At 45.7% G+C, this 17,264-nt stretch overlaps 1 protein-coding gene across 1 annotated transcript in view; it reads left to right on the forward strand.

The window, feature by feature from the left end:
- Positions 1-17,264, forward strand: part of LOC115472532 — a 65,160-nt gene that overhangs the window by 13,981 nt on the left and 33,915 nt on the right. Inside the window, exon 2 of the mRNA XM_030206826.1 lies at positions 15,459-15,623. Within this exon, the coding sequence (XP_030062686.1) occupies positions 15,459-15,623 (165 nt within the window). The remainder of the gene's footprint in view (positions 1-15,458; positions 15,624-17,264) is intronic.

Genomic DNA, 17,264 nt, shown 5'->3' on the forward strand with positions numbered 1-17,264 from the left:
AAGTTCAATAGAAAATTTAGGAAGGGAAAGTAGAAATTTAGTGAGATTAAACTTCCTTCCCACACAACAATGTTAGTTTATTTAATTCATTAGTGAAAGTCAAAGAGGTAGAGAGATGTTCTTCTAAACTGTTTGCAAAGGAAGATCATCATTTATGCAAGAGAACCACAGGCCAATCCTGGAGGCCACCATGTAGACCAGAGGCCCACACATCCTGTTCCTGGAGAACATAACTTGAGATAATCATATGCATCACATCTGATACACCAAAGAGGCTCATCACTGTCTGATCAAACCTTAGCACTGACCAGCAGAATAATACTTCATCAAAGGTACCAGTACCTGAGACACTTGAGCTGTAGCATAATTGAATTAAAACTATAATGCTAAATTGATTCTGTTATTGTTTAAAGTGTTTATATAGTGTGGTAGTTAATTACCTAATTAAAAAATATTATGATTGTTTTTTCATTAATCAGTTTTATTAGAAAATTATTTGTAAAGGGGGATGTTCCAGTTGCAGGGTTCACATCCCTGGGCCCCCACAGGACATTGATTTCTTCCAGTCTCTCAGCACTCACACAGGAGCAGGTTCTCTCTGGGGTAGAAGGTATTTCTCTTCAAGGCCCTGGCCTTGGCCCTTCAAGCGATCACTCAAAGACAGATATGGGGAGCTCCAACTCTCTTCATTGAATATAAATGCAAAAAAAAAAAATGTTTCTTTGAGGTAGCCTTTCTGTCCTGAGGTTGTACAACAATGAATAATTACTCTTTAACACTCCACACTAATCTGTGCCTGTGATCCCTTCCAATAATAGTCAGCATTTTGGGGTTAGTTTCCCCACGTACCACTGTAAAACTATTCTCTTCCAAATCAAGCATAGTTTCTCCTCTCCGGAATCCACTTCCACACAGATTCTTCCCATAGGGATAATCTTTCACACAGTACCTCCTTCAGCTTTTGAGTGGGACTTCTTTCTCCTTGTCCCTTATGTTTGAGGGTCAAGCTGCTGCTCTCCTCCTTAATTAAATAGCAGGAAGAGGGGTGGGTAAAACACAAACTCAAAAGTTAAGGGAAACCTCACCCAAGACACAGACTGAGTTGGCCTAAAGGTTGAGTCTTAGACACACATAACAAATCCACATGAATCCACTGCACATGCTGTAGGGATCTCTGAAGTATATAAATGCAGGCAGTACCATTGCAGCCAGTGGTGTTCCCTTGGTCGGCTTCCCCCAGGGCGGATCGCCACTGCACACCCCCATGGGGTGCAGCGTCATTCCCCCCCTCCCCACACACACACACACACACAGGTGCAGCATGACACTCACTGGGTGCAGCGTTCTCCCCCCCCCCCCCCCGGTGCATCACCTACAAGCCCCTCCCTGGTGCATTCTTCTTACCTGCTGGGGTGCTGGGAGCAGCCATACAGCTGTCGGCTCCGCTGGTTCCCTGCTCCCTCTGCCCCAGAACAGGAAGTAACAGCAGAGGGAGCAGGGAACCAGCGGAGCAGACAGCTGCACAGCTGCTCCTTCAGTGGCATTCCTAAGGGGGCTGACACCCGGGGCGGATCGCCAATGCGCCCCACCCCCGGGTGCAGCGCCCCCCCCCCCGGAACAGCGCGACGCCCCCCCTGGCGAAAGAACCCTCGATCCCCCAGCGAAAGAACCCCCTCCCGGGTGCACACCGCTGGGGGGGGTGCTACGCGCCTGCCGGCTCTTCGTTGTCACGCCCCCACCGCCCCCCCCCCCCTTCGTACGCCACTGTGCTCCTTGCACCCCTCCTGCAGCGTGCACCTGGGGCAGACCGCTCCCACTGCCCTGCCCTCAGTATGCCACTGATTGCAGCCATCCCAAAAAGGGGATGCTGTAACCAATTGACATGCACCTCCTCTCTATTCCCTACTGGGCAAATGAGAGTTCTGAAAGGATCTTACTTCTTCCATACCACATTGATTGATTAGGATTTTAGATTTCATTACTCGTCTGTCCTAATCTGAGCTCAAGGTGAATTATATACAGATGAGGTTTTCCCTGGCCCAGAGAGATTATATTCTAAATTTTGTACTTGAGGCAATAGAGAGGTAAGTGGCTTACTCAAGGTTACAAGAGATGCCAGTTGGGAAGCAAATTTTGAACTCTGATTTCCCATTAGGGTACTCCTGCACTCCAGGCAGGAGGAATATTTTTGATTCCTTATGGGTGTTAATCCTGTAATCTCATCCAGCCATCTCTCTAGGACAGTGATGGCGAACCTTTCAGAGACCAAATGCCCAAACAGCAACCCAAAATCTAATTATTTATCGCAAAGTGCCAACAGGGCAATTTAACCTGAATAACAGGTGTCAGTACTCATTATGGGCGAGGTCACATTTGACTCCACCCCTATGATAGCCACACCCCTTACACCAGCCATGGCGCATATAAACAGACATCATTGAAAATATTATACTAATATAGGAGAAAAAAATAACATGATTTTTTTTTCATTATAAATCATTTCTGTAAGCTGTTACAGCTCCAGTATACCCAGTGCAAAATAAGACAGCAGATGTAAATTCTCAAATTGGACATATTCCAAACAATAAAATGAAAATAAAATGATTTTTTCTACCTTTGTTGTCTGGTGATTTTGTTTTTCTATTCATATTGGTCCGAGTCTCTGATTCTGCTGCTCTCTATCTGTTCTCTTAACTCCGTTTCCAGGGCTTCCTTTTCATTTATTTCTTTACTTTCCTCCTTTCTTCTTCATTTCTTGCCCTCCATCCATAAGTAAAAGCTGGGTCCTCCTCTGTGGAATTGACTGGAGGAGGTATAATGTGGATACAGTTTTTGCCTATTTTCTCCATCCATGTGCAGTTTTTCACCTCCCTGCCCTCCCCTCCATCCACCCATGTCCAGCCACCCTCCGCTCCCCCCTGCCCTCCCAGCACCAGGCATCCCACCCAGCACCAGGCACCAAACACCCCTCCCTCCCACCCAGCATCAAGCACCAGGCACACCTCCCTCCCACCCAGCACCAGGCATCAGTCATCCCACCCAGCACCAGGCACCAAGCATCCCTCCCTCCCACCCAGCATCAAGCACCAGGCACACCTCCCTCCCACCCAGCACCAGGCACCAAGCATCCCTCCCTCCCACCCAGCATCAAACACCAGGCAGGCAGGCATCCCTCCCTCCCACCCAGCATCAAGCACCAGGCAGGCAGGCATCCCTCCCTCCCACCCAGCACCAGGCATCAGGCATCTCACCCAGCACCAGGCACCAAGCATCCCTCCCTCCCTCCCTCCCACCCACCATCAAACACCAGGCACCCCTCCCTCCCAGCATCAAGCACCAAGCATCCGGCATCCCACCCAGCACCAGGCACCAAGCACCCCTCCCTCCCTCCCACCCAGCATCAAACACCAGGCACCCCTCCCTCCCAGCATCAAGCACCAAGCATCCGGCATCCCACCCAGCACCAGGCACCAAGCACCCCTCCCTCCCTCCCACCCAGCATCAAACACCAGGCACCCCTCCCTCCCAGCATCAAGCACCAAGCATCCGGCATCCCACCCAGCACCAGGCACCAAGCACCCCTCCCTCCCTCCCACCCAGCATCAAGCACCAGGCATCCATCCATCCCTCCCTCCCTCCCTCCCTCCCACCCAGCATCAGGCATCAGGCCTTCCTCCTTCCCTCCCACCCAGCATCAGGCTTTCTTCCCTCCCTCCCTCCGAGCACCAGGTAGCCCGCCCGCCCCCTCCCTCCGAAATTTAAAACTCATACCTGCTCGCGGTTAAGGCGGCGTCGGCAGTGACAGCAGTAGTGAAAAGCGTGCTGGGCTGGCTCGGCGCGCCTTCAGCCTTCCCTTCTGTCTCTCAAGCTCTGGTCCCGCCCTTGCGGAAACAGGAAATGAGGGCGGGACCAGAGCTTGAGAGACAGAAGGGAAGGCTGAAGGCGCGCCGAGCCAGCCCAGCACGCTTTTCACTACTGCTGTCACTGCCGACGCCGCCTTAACTGCGAGCAGGTATGAGTTTTAAATTTTGGAGGGGGGACGGGAACTGGCTGAGGCGACGGCGCGCGTGCCAGCAGAGAGGGCTCTGTATGCCCTTTCTGGCACGCGTGCCATAGGTTCGCCATCACTGCTCTAGGATCTACAGAACTTCTGTGTATAGACTCTCTATCCCTATCACACTTTCCATTCAATAAATTTAAGCCCTAATACAGCGCTATTCAATTTCAGTTCTCGAGAGGCACAGACAGTTCAGGGTATCCTTAGTGAATATGCATGAGATAGATTTGCATATAACAGAAGTCAGGGCATAGGTACCATTGAGCAAGCCCAACAAAATGTCCAGGGCCATCCAGTGGTAGGGGCCACCTGAAGCTGCTCCTGCCTGTGGGTCTGGCATGCCCTACCTTCGTCTCTCCCTCTCCTCCTCCACTCCCCCTCCCCCTGCGACTGGCCCAACATCGCTCCATCCTGCCCTTGCTTCACTGGTTTCTCCCCAGTGCTGCAGTGGATGGCTTGAAGAGGCAGAGACAGCCCTGAAAACTAGCTGTCTCTGGCCAGCGGCGCCTTTCCTCAGCTGCATTGAACTCTCTAATGTAACTTCCGGTGGGCGGGACACAGCAATAGAAAGACTCTGTCAGCCAGAGACAGCAAGTTTTCAGAACTGCCTCTGCCACTACCAGCAACTCACCTCAGCACCAGAAAGAAGCCAGAGAGATGGGGCTGGGGAATGGAGAGGAAGAGACAGTGTGCATGGGGGAATGGGAAGAGAGGGGGAGTAATGCTGGATCTTGAGGGGGGGGGACAGATGGAAGAGTAAAAGAGAGACCTGAACCAAAAGAGACAGAGAAGAGAGGGGGCAGATGCTAGACTTGGGAGAGGAAGTGAGACAGAGAGAGACTGAACCAGGGGAGAGAAGGGTAGAGATGCTGGACCAACAGAGGGAGGTAGAGAGAGATGCCATACCACAGAGGGTAGGGATGCAGGAGGAAGGGAAGAGAGAGGAGAAAAGCAGGGACACCAAGGGGCAATTCTGGACACAAGGGGAGAGATAGGGACTCAGAGGAGAGGGCAAGGACAGGGACACAGAGGGGAGATACTGGACAGGATGGATAGTGACACACTGGAAAGACGGATGATGAACATAGAGAGAGACCCCAGAGAGAGATATGAAAAACAAAACAGAAAAAAGCAGAAGAGAGACACTAGGACCAAAGCGTTGCTCAGAGAACAATGGTAGAAAAAAAGTATTTAATTTATTAGCTGTAATATGCCAACTTCGGGAAATTTGCATCTCCCCCCATCCCCCCCCCCCCCCCCCACTTAGGGAGCAATGGTGTTATAGGGGACCCACCTCAATTTTTCTGCCCGGGGTGCATTCAGTTCTAGCTATGCCACTAACAGGTAGTATAGAGTATCCCCCAGATTCCATATAGGAGTCCCAAATGTGGGCACAGATCCCAGATGCGCATGTAAACTAATTAGTCAATTAGGTGCTAACAATCAATTATTGATGTTAACAAGCACTTAATTGCCAGTAATTAGGAGCTACATGCAGATCTGCCCTACCCCTTATTCATGCCTAAGTGTCATCACATGCAACTTAAAAGGGGTGTGGCCATGGGAGGGGCATTGGCAGGTCAGGGGCCCAGAAATTAGGTGCATTTCTGCACCTAACTGCCATCAGTTGGGCGCCAGCACTCACACCAGCTTTGGGTAGGCGTAAGTGTTCACGCCCAAAGTTAAGCATAAAATGTATGCTAAGCTAGTATTTTGTAAACAGCTATCTTAGTGCTGACCATAACGAAGCCTAACTTTGGGCGCCATTTACTGAAACTGGCCTTATATGCAAATCTCTCATGCATATTCATTAAGGATACCCTGAAAACCCAACCCATTTGCAGCCTTGAGGACCCTCAGTGAATACCACATCCACATCCCTCTTTTTCTTGTTCTTATCAGAAAGGTCCACGGCATTCGGAATAGTTGTCACAGGGCATAATATAGCCACAAAAAAAACTATAACATCGATTTTTATTTTTATTTATTTATTTTTGCTACAGGAGCAATTCCCTTCCTCAAGGAGATGATAACCCCATGCAGATCTAGGTTTTCATATGGGCCTGCTTTAAGACGACCTCACAGTGCAATACAGTTAATCAATAGAGAAGCCACAGTACAAAAGAAAAACTTACAGTTTACAGGTACACTATTTGAATGTCGCTTTTCGCAATTCTTTATACCATATGCAAGAGTGGAGGATGACAGCTTGCTTTTTCCTAACAGTTCTGATTAGGTCCTGACTGCCGATTTTCAGCACAGCTTGTTTCAGTCCTGGTTTTACCCTACTCCAGTGGTTCCCAAACCTGGCCCTGGAGGCACCCCAGCAAGTCAGGTTTTCAGGATATCCACAATGAATATTCATGAGAGAGATTTGCATGCACTGCCTTTATTGCACGCAAATCTCTCTCATGAATATTCATTGTGTATATTCTGAAAATCTGACTGACTGGGGTGCCTCCAGGGCCAGGTTTGGGAACCACTGCTTACTCCATGTGTGGTCTGTGCCTTGCGATAAGGATTTCAGTGCAGTAAAGCCAGCATTGACTCAACCCATCCAGAAAATCTGTGGCCTGTTCTTTATTTCACTTAAATATAAGCCAGTTTTAAAATCTTCACTGAAGCATTGGTGCCAGGATACATACAGATCATGAAAACAACTTCAAACAATGATACAAAACTATAGTTAATTCCGGTGTGTTTTTTCTAGCAAAAAAGGTGCCGGTACTCAAATGCCAGGCCACCTTTCAGGGGTGGGGTGATTACTGAGGAACCCACCCCACAACAGCCAGGCTCCCTGCAACCAGTCACAGAATCTATGACAAGGCAGAATTTGTGTGTAGAACCTGAGCTCTTTCATTAAAACTTGGGGACTATGGGTCAATTTTAGCATACAATGGAAAAGGTGCCAGTACTCAGTACCCCCTCAAAAAAAACCCTCGTTAATTCAGATGTCACTTACGCTGAAGTGCTGTTCTGCTACTGTACAGCACTATGAGGGTAATTTGACAACAGGTTACCTATGTGTGAAAGCCAAGTAGACAGAGATGCCAAGTTACCCAGTTCCAAGCTGGAGAATTTGTGGTCTGTCCTGGTTTTGAACTTACATCCCAATGCCGAATGGGATTTGTAGTGCCTGATCCTGCCCCTTGAAATCAGCACTGCAAGTCCCATAATGTATGGGATGGGGTGGTCAGAAATCCAGGACTGTCCCCAAATCTCCAGCCTGGAATTGGGTAACTTGGCATCTCTGAGTAGATGCCTATTTCTGGCCTTCTTTATAAGGCCACTGGGGGCAAAGCGGAACAAATCACGCCTGGATTGAAGTTGCAGACATTTCCGCCGGCTCACAAACAGGCATAAATGTTCACTTGTATTTTATAAACCACTCCGTGACACTGTCTCTGAACACACATCCATGCAAGTTGCATAAATGTCTTCTTGTCATCATGCATACTTTTCTGCTCATAATCCTTGGGGTCATTTCATAAAAGCGTTTACATGGTGTCTGGAAAAAACAGGACCCCTTACATAATTTCAAAATACTTCACAACTGTTTAAACATTCAGTTTGACCTTTGAAAATACATTAGTACAAGGAGTTTTTTTCTTAGTTAATTTGTAATTTGTGTTCAAAGCGTCCTCCTTCAACCTTGGCACATTCATGAAGTCTTCAAGACGACTGAGTTCTTGGCTCAATGAATTCTGGGATTCCATTAATTGTGAGTTCAATGTGCTGGAACTCCAGCCTGTTGAAAAATAAAGTACTCAGAAATGTCTCGAATTTGAAGCAGAAGATTTTGCTGCAGTAGGACGTTTTGGGATTATTTGGAAAAGTGTTGAGGGTCCCATTTTTTTCTGGACATCGTGTATAAAATTACTCCGTATCCCCTGGATTCTATATATTGTGACTAACGTTGCACATGCAAATCCAGTGAGTATGCTGGATTTGCACATGGAACTTAATTAGCTAACAAGCCAATCAGCACCAATAATTGCCACTTAACAAGCAATTATTGACACTAATTGGCATTAATTAGAATATACGCACACAACTGTCTAAGCGTATTCTGTAAAGTGATGCGCGTAAATTCTAAGGTGCATAGCTGAAAACGGGACACGGCCATGGGCGAGTCATGGGCGTTTCTAAAAACTATGCACATTATCATAGAATACACCTGATCTGTGCCTAAGTTAGGCATCAGTATTTACACCCAGTTTTACTTGGCGTAACTGCCTGCAACTAAATTTATTCATGCAGACAGGCGCTAGGTATATTCTACAAACCGCACCAAAATTTAGGCATATTCTATAAAGTATGCCTAAATTTAGCAGTACTTTATAGAATATGCCTAGGCCTATTTTTTTTCAGTGATGATTTTTTAGGCGCTATATATACAATCTAGCCTTAAATAAATAAATAAATAAATATATGTCCCATACAAGACAAACCCCCTGATATTCAGCCACATTTGACTGGCCAAGATCAGCACCTTGCTGGTTAAATGTGGAATAACTGGCTGTCCTCCGATATTCAGCGGTAAATGGCCAGCTATGAATCGCTGAATACTACCGGTTAGCAGTTGGTAGATAGCCAGTTATATCTGGCGATATAACTGGCTACCCGCCAATTTTTAAAGTAAGACTGGCCATGTTTGGAAGCCATATTTGGCTCTGTGAAACCCTGGAATATCTTTGATCGATGCTGAATATCGGCTTGGCTAGTTAAAGTCTGACCAGCCAAAGTTAAACCAGATATTCAGTGGTGGTCACCAGAACAAGTTGATCCAGAGTTGTTTTTACTCCAGTGCCTGCAGGACCTCATAGTCCATACTGAGTTCACTAAGAAATACAAGACTACATCCATGTAGGCAGTGAGGGAAACCATGTCAGCTTATCTGGAAAATCTGGAGGTGGCGTGAAACCTTAGTAGCAGTAAGGCTCCTGACTTGCTGAATGAGCCACTCTTCTTCCTACAGTGATGCTAAAACCTGGTTAGCAAGAGTTTCATGATAATGAGGTTATCAGCTTTTACTCTGCAATGACTGGTAGCCGGCAGGGATTCAACAATGAATCCCAGACATTCTTCACTGGGCACAGAGCCCAGAAAAGCACCTTCTAAAATGTTTTTGTTGTCAGAGATCTGACACATCAGTCCCTTTTATAGCTGTACTATGAAGACTTGCTGAGCAAAATTTTCCCATACTTTCAAAGACACTATTCCCTTAGAAAGATTTTGTGCATACAGTGTTATTTAAAAGAAAAATAGATTAAAAAGGTATATTGTTACCAAAATGCCAAGGAACAAACGAGTTAATTTTCAAAAGCATTTATACAGATCCGTATGAGTGCAGCAGACTGGGATATTCAGAGGCACTATCTGGAGAGAGCCTCTGAATGTCCTTAGACAGCCTGTGCACTATGAGATAAATTCTCAAAGGTTTGCCAAAATTTAGGTGCTGGGATGATGCATGCTAAGTGTGAATTCTATAACAGCAGTTGTGCGCAGCTGCCATTATTGAATGCTTGTGTAAATCTGCATTTGCACGCCTAACTTTAGGCATGAGCACTTCTGCCAGCTCAATGGCTAGTGTAAATGATCGCACCTAACTGTAGGCAGTTAGGCACATAATAACAGTATTCTGTAACCGTGTGAGTAACTGCCTGACACGCCCCTGTCCTGCCTATGCCCCTCCCAGGTCCACGCCCCCTTAAAGTTACGTGCTCTGGAATTTTAGCACACAACTTATAAAATAGTGACTAAGGGCAGTTACATGCATAACTGCTAATTAGAATCAATTAAGGCCAATTAGAGCCAATAATCGGCTGGATTATTGCAATGCACTATACAATGGTCTGACCATAAAGGGCCTGCACCAGCTCCAGTTGATTCAGAATGCAGCAGCAAGACTCATAAAAGGTTGCAAGCGACGTGACCACATCACACCATTTTTGCAAAAACTTCATTGGCTACCAGTACAATACAGGGCTAAATTTAAAACTCTATGTCTGATCTGGAGGAGTGGCCTAGTGGTTAGGGTGGTGGACTTTGGTCCTGGGGAACTGAGGAACTGAGTTCGATTCCCACTTCAGGCACAGGCAGCTCCTTGTGACTCTGGGCAAGTCACTTAACCCTCCATTGCCCCAGGTACAAATAAGTACCTGTATACAATATGTAAGCCACATTGAGCCTGCCATGAGTGGGAAAGCACGGGGTACAAATGTAACAAAAAATTAAAAAAAAATCTTCAAGGCCCTGAAAGGAAATGGCCCTGAGTATCTAAAGAATAGGATGATCCTCCACACACCGCCAAGGACACTAAGGTCCTCCCAAGGACTTTCACTAACTACACCCTCTCCAAAAGACATTACACGATGTGATACCCGCAAGCGAGCCTTCTCCGGAGTAGCCCACACACTCTGGAATGCATTGCCTGAAAGGCTCTGCTTAACACAAGACTATCTCTACTTCAGGAAGCAGATGAAAGCTTGGCTCTTCAACCAAGCCTTTAATGGAAGAAGTAACTAACTTGTTAGTCTCACTCACACACACAAGGAGTGACTCGGGCTGCACATACTGCAGTGGGACATATTTATCCACTCCTCCATTTGCAACTTTCTTCAAATCAGTCACCTTACTTTCCAATTCTTCCTACTTTCTTACCCATCTATATGTTACAACTTTGCTTTACCCTTCACTATCAATTATAATGTTCTATTACATATTGTGTTGACATTGTAAGTAGTATACTATCCTGCTTATTTTCGAAAGAAGAAAAATGCCCATGTTTGGAGATGGGCGTCCATTTCCTGTGGGCGGCCAAATTGGTATAATCGAAAGCCGATTTTGGTCGTCTTAAACTGCACTCCGTCACGGGAACGAATAAAGTTGACGGGGGCATGTCGGAGGCATGGTGAAGGAGGGACTGGAGCTTGGTTATCGGCCGAGCAGAGATGGGCGCGCTCAGCCAATAATGGAAAAAAGAAAGGCATTTTTAGCGAGAATTTAGGACACTTTTTTGGACCCTTTTTTCTCACGAACAGGTCCCAAAAAAGTGCCCTAAATGACCAGATGACCACCGGAGGGAATCGGGAATCACCTCCCCTGACTCCCCCAGTGGTCACTAACCCCCTCCCACCAAAAAAAACCCACTTGCAAAAACCTTATTTCCCAGCCTCTATGCCACCCTCAAACTCCGTACCCACCTCCATGACAGCAGAATGTGTTCGATCCTCTCACAGCCTTTCCCTGGGTCAGATGTGGCACTGCAGGGTCACATCAGCATTGCATTGTGGTGGGTGTAGGGTATTGGGCTCCGTGATTTCACTAGCTTGTGTTACAGTCTCACGATCTTGGTAGTTGGTAGGCTGTTCTCCCATGGTGCTTTTCCCTCTGCTTACTGGGTCAGAGTGTGCCCTGTTTTGTTTCCGGTAGTCCACAAGGTAGTGGCCATTTTTGTAAGTCCGTTTTAGATCCCTTTCGTGTGTTAGCCACGTTACAGAACTTAGTTCTTCCCTTGAATGTTGCTGAAAGAGGGCATTGTACACCATTCTGCCAGCTCTGACCTACTGCTAATCTTAGTACCAGGGAGACTCGTTGCCAGTGGGGCACAACCTCTGATCTGCAGTTAACTGTGCGTAAACGCGGTTATTGAAATAAAGGACGTTTTCAGCTAGATTAGTCTTACGGTGTGAACTGTTGTGCCAAGGTTATACAGCAGCAACAAGTCCTGTCCCTGGAGCAGTTTTAGTGGGTAAAGCAGTGCACTTCAGGCAAGCGGACCCAGGCCCATCCCCCCTACCTGTATCACTTGTGGTGGTAAATGGGAGCCCTCTAACCCCCCCCCCCAAAACCCACTGTACCCACATGTAGGTGCCCCCCTTCACCATTAAGTGCTATGGTAATGGTGTTGAGTTGTGGGGAGTGGGTTTTGGGGGGGATTTGGGGGTCTCAGCACCCAAGGTAAAGGAGCTATGCACCTTGGAGGTAATTTAATGTTTTTTCCTATTTTTTAAAAGTGCCCCCTAGGGTGCCCGGTTGGTGTCCTGGCATGTGAGGGGGACCAGTACACTACGAATCCTAGCCCCTCCCACAACCCAAAGCCTTGGATTTGGTCGTTTTTGAGCTGGGACGCTTCGGTTTCGATTATCGCTGAAAAACGAAAACGCCCAGCTCAAACAAACGCCCACATCTCAAAAACGCCCACATCCAATGCATTTGCCTGGCACAAATCGTATTATCGAACCTAAAGATAAACATCCATCTTTTTTGAAAATACGATTCGGCCCACCCCTTCACGACCCGTTCTCGGAGATGGACGTTCTTACACATGGGCGCTTGCATTCGATTATGCCCCTCCATGCCATACTTTGTATTGTTTTTGAATATTTTTACTGCTGTAATTGCCTATTGCTCACGTTTGATCTATTCTTACTGTACACCGCCTTGAGTGAACGCCTTCAAAAAGGCAGTAAATAAATCCTAATAATAAATAAATAAGCAGGCAATTATTCAATTACATTTCATGCACTTTGGTTGGCTTTTGCCAGATAGACAGTATACCAAGAACCATAAATAAATAAACTTGTACATGCAATTTTGTGCACCAGTTGGAAATTTGAGTGTGCAAGTTTATAGAATTAGACGATAAGTGGATAATGTGAAGCAGAGCATGGGCTGAGCCAGGGCAATCCTAGAACTTATCTGGATAGTGGCAATATTCAGTCTACTATCCACATAACTTAGGACAGATTATGGCTGATTTTGATGATTTTGAACTGCGATGGCCAGCTGACTGCCATGGTTTACGTAAAATCTGATATTCAACCCTGGTGCCTAGATACCGGCCAGCACTGAATATGTGATTTCAGTGTTGACCAAGAAGTGCTATTTGCTTAGTGGTGATATTCAGACTGCTAACCAGATAAAGTTAGAACAGCCTTTTACTGGATAACTGGATAGTCTGAATCTGAGCTGCTGAGAGGAGGGGAGGGGTGCCAAGATTCCCTTGGACCCAGCCTCCAAGAGGGGCCTGGAACTGGCAATAGAAAAGCCACTTTCTTCAGGCTTCCGGTGGAAGGTACAGGCCGAAGGCTGGATTGGTCTCCTGCTCCTGTGTGCCGGGTTATAGCATTATTGCATTAACTCTGCTCTGCCGGCCACGTCCCGCCTCCCATGTGGGCTTCCTATTTCCACATAGGCAGGAGAGGACATGGCAGAAAGAAGGACCCCTGGCCAGCAGAGCAGAGTTAATGCGATAACCCGGGACACAGGAGCAGGAGACAGACCGAGTAAGCAGTAAGCTGCTGCCAGTTGTGGGGCCGGGGTGCCGGGGGATTCAAAGCCCATGGGGGGGCCTAGTGGGGGCCCAGGGGAGGTTTAAGGGGCCACCCTCGATTTTTTGCCCCTGGCCCGGCTTGGTCTTTTGGCAGCCAGAGTGGAGAGTTTTGTGGGTAATGGAAAGAATTTTGAACCAACCATCCCATGCTGAATAACCAAAGAAACTTCAGAAATAAAGGAGAGAGACAAATCTAGAACAATACCAAGATAACGAAAAGAGTCAACTGGGGGAATTGGAGAATCAAGGAGAAAAGGATCAGAGAGGGCTTAAAAAGGTGACCAGTATTCCAACAGGTAACAGTCTTTTGGGCATTCAGGATGAGTTGGTGATCAGATAACCAATGGGAGATAGCAGAAAGACAAAGTTGTAAAAAACTGAGGTCAGGGCATAAGGGAGACATTGGAAAAATCTGAAGGATATCATCAGCGTAGATAAAGAAACACATATTGAAGCTCTGAATGAGAGTGGCTAAGGGACTAACAAAAATAGAAAAAAGGAGAGGGGAAAGGATAGAGCCCTGTGGGACTCCACAAGAAAGAGGGAATCTACCAAAGAAGAAGATGGAGTAGAAACTGAAAAGGAACGCCTGGAGAGAAAAGAAGTAAACCATAAAAGAACAGTGCCTGAAAGACCAAGAGCTTAACTCTATTTTGAAAACTTTGTATAGGAATTGTGTTGGTTTGGTTAAGAATTTGCAAGACTAGGGGAAACACAGTATTATGGTCTAGGATGGCAGGTGGCATAGATGCTACCCTTCATGCCCCCATACAACTAAGTGTCCCATGGACCTGAAATGCTTGTCCATCACAGCCACACCAACCTCGACTTCCTGCTCTTTGGATCATCATTGCAGAAGAATATAGAGCTAGCACCCGACAAAGGAAATAAGAGTCAGTACAACTTAGACAGTCAGACAATTAGGCACCATTAGGCATGTGGAGAGTAACTCTATAAGAGGAAGCCTAGATTTAGGTTCTAGGAAAGTACCTAGCTCTTTGTTTACATGCTCACATGAGTGACTAGAATACTGTTCACTTGCATGCTTGCCACCTAAAATGAGACAGCTTCTTATACAATTATCTTATTAGAGTGTGATTTAACAAGCTATTTTGTGCAATGCATATGGGCCGAAAAGCATGCATAGGAGTCAACTCATTCATATTTTCATGTGTTTGGAAAGGGAGCTTAGACTAAACAGACAAAAGTGCAAGTGTGTAAAGTTCACCAAAGTACATATATATATATTTACACCTGATCCTCAGAAAGCATAATTTATATTAGGTTTAGGAATCCCATGCACCCATGCACACCTATTTTATACAGGAAAGTATCCCCCAGATTCTATAAATGGTGTCAAACATTAGGTGCCTCAGTTATGAAATAGGATCAGTTACATTTGTAACATAATTAATCGGTGTTAAATTAGCATTTAATTGGCCTTAACAAGCATTAATTGGTACTAATTAGCAGTTGTACCACTATTCTGTAAACTGAGAGTCTAACTTCTCTCACATGCAACTCCAAAGGGGGCAAGCCCATGGGAGGGGCATGGGCAAGTCAGGAGTGGTCCTAGGATTTAAGCAAGATGTTATAGAATAATGTCATTTATGTGTCTGAGTTGGGCACCAGCATTACACCAAGTTTTAGCAGGCATAAATCTAGTGCCCAAATTTAGGAGAATCACGCTAAGCTCTGCGCAGAGCACCCTTTGCAGAATACTAGTTTAGCACAGATCTCCCCAATGCCAAACTTTGGGCACTATTTACTGAATTCCCCCCATGTGAATAATTTCCCATATATAATAAGCATTAAGTACGCATGGGTCTCCTGAGAAGGCTTAGGTTCCTACTTATAAAATACCTAGGTACCTCTTATGGTTTATAAGTGCTGTCTTAACTCATGGTTTACAGTGGGAGCTGCTCAGCCTTCACTTTCTGGCTTCCAGCTCTCACTCACTATTGAAACCCTAAGAGACGCCAGCACTGGCCTCCTAGAAGCATTAGATTTAATAGCAATTTAAGGTGTCCGACTAATTGTTTTGGGGGTTTTTTTTTAATACAGTGAATGGTGAAAGTTGCAGCCTTCAAGAAAGGCCCAGCAGCAGGGCATCATTTTGTCCAAGCAGCAAGACCAGAAGGAGGTTAATGCAAGAGGGACCTGAAACACAGAGAGAAAAGAAGCATGAATGTTTTGTACAGGAAACAGCTCAAGAATCCAAGGGACAGGGTAAGTAAAAATTTTAAAAAATTCTAGCTGGTAGCCTGATGTTCAAGGCTTGCTTTAGGTTAGGAGTTTGCCATTGTTTGTTCTATCATCACATTTATCAGTTAATTGCTCTCTTCCTTAGTTAAAAATCCTCTTTGCATGTCCTTCAAGAACTTCCTTTAAACAGGGGAAGCACTGAATAAAGTTACTTTAAGCTAACCAGGGTCAGTGCAAGAGTATTATGGAGCCCTACGTGAACCTTCAGCTTTAATCTCCCCTCCCCGACCCACCCAATTAACTTCTAGGCCCTTAGGCATCCCCTGATATTTGATAATTAAACTCAATGATCATGATCATTCCAATACCAGCCCTCCCACAATAATCCTGTAAAATCATATAATTGGGCATTTTATTTTTAAATATTAAGCTTTGTTTTGAATTTATGCATATATATATATATATATATATATATATATATATATATATATATATATATATATATTGAGAGTACTTTCCAAAAGTCATTTACCCAGGTAAATGAGCTTTTTGCGGTGGCATGTGGTCAAGGCCTTCAAGGGATTCAGTGCATCCTCAGCCCTGCTATGATACCATCTGTTTGTTTGTTTGTTTGTTTGTTTGTTTGTTTGTTTTTTGCAAAGTTTGCAGTGACAGCCTAACGGCATCCCCATCTGGCAGGAAGAAGAGTTTCCACCACAGTCTTCCCTCCCCTTCGCACGCCCTGCTGCTGCCATTGCCACAGCATCTTCAAAGGCGAGAAGCCTTGACAACAATAAAAAATATAACACAAGGTTTCTGCGACTTAGGTGCTCCTCAAAGTCAAAAGTGATGGTCCTACTGGTTCCACCCTCTCTGATGCATATATTTCACATCAGACAGGGTAAAATGGCGGGGTCTTCAAGGAGCATCTAAATCACAGAGGCCCCAAGTTTACTGTTTTTTGTTTTGTTTTTGTTTTTTTGCCACTGTGGCTGCCAGCCTGTGGAAATGTTGCAGCAGAGGCTGTTGCAGAAGCAGCAGCAATGGCATGAAGGAGGATGAATGGGTTAAACATGGAAAATGAGGGAACGGAGGACAGGAGGATGGAGGGGCAATACAGAGAGGTAGAAGATATAGGACATGAGGATGGGGGAGGACTAGGGAGCCATAGGGGTTATGCTGGATATGAAGGATGAGGAAGAATAGGAGATTGGCCTGGATTGGCCGCTGTCGTGGACAGGATGCTGGGCTCAATGGACCCTTGGTCTTTTTCCAGTATGGCATTACTTATGTACTTATGTAACAGAATTGAGCTATGTTCTGAGTGTGTGACTGAGGCCACATTTTCAAGTAGCATGGAATTTCTATGTAAGGATCTGTACTAGATGTGTACAGCCCAAAAGTTTTCTTTTTTATTTACATTTTTGTCTTGAGGATAATGTCATAAATAGTGTGCATGCTTCAGAAATGACATTCACATCCCTAATCTGTACTCTACTAATCTGACTTGTCCATGTTTTCCTAAGAAGTATATAGGTGTTCTGTGGACCACTGCAATATTTATGGTACTGCCTTTTTCTGGGTAGTCATCTTTTTGTGTGAATTTTGGAAGCTGGTGTCATTTTGGAATGGTAGATTTGTTCAGTAGGTCCTGAGTGACTTTTG

The sequence above is a fragment of the Microcaecilia unicolor genome, chromosome 6 (assembly GCF_901765095.1).
Source record: "Microcaecilia unicolor chromosome 6, aMicUni1.1, whole genome shotgun sequence".
NCBI classification, from domain to species: Eukaryota; Metazoa; Chordata; class Amphibia; order Gymnophiona; family Siphonopidae; genus Microcaecilia; species Microcaecilia unicolor.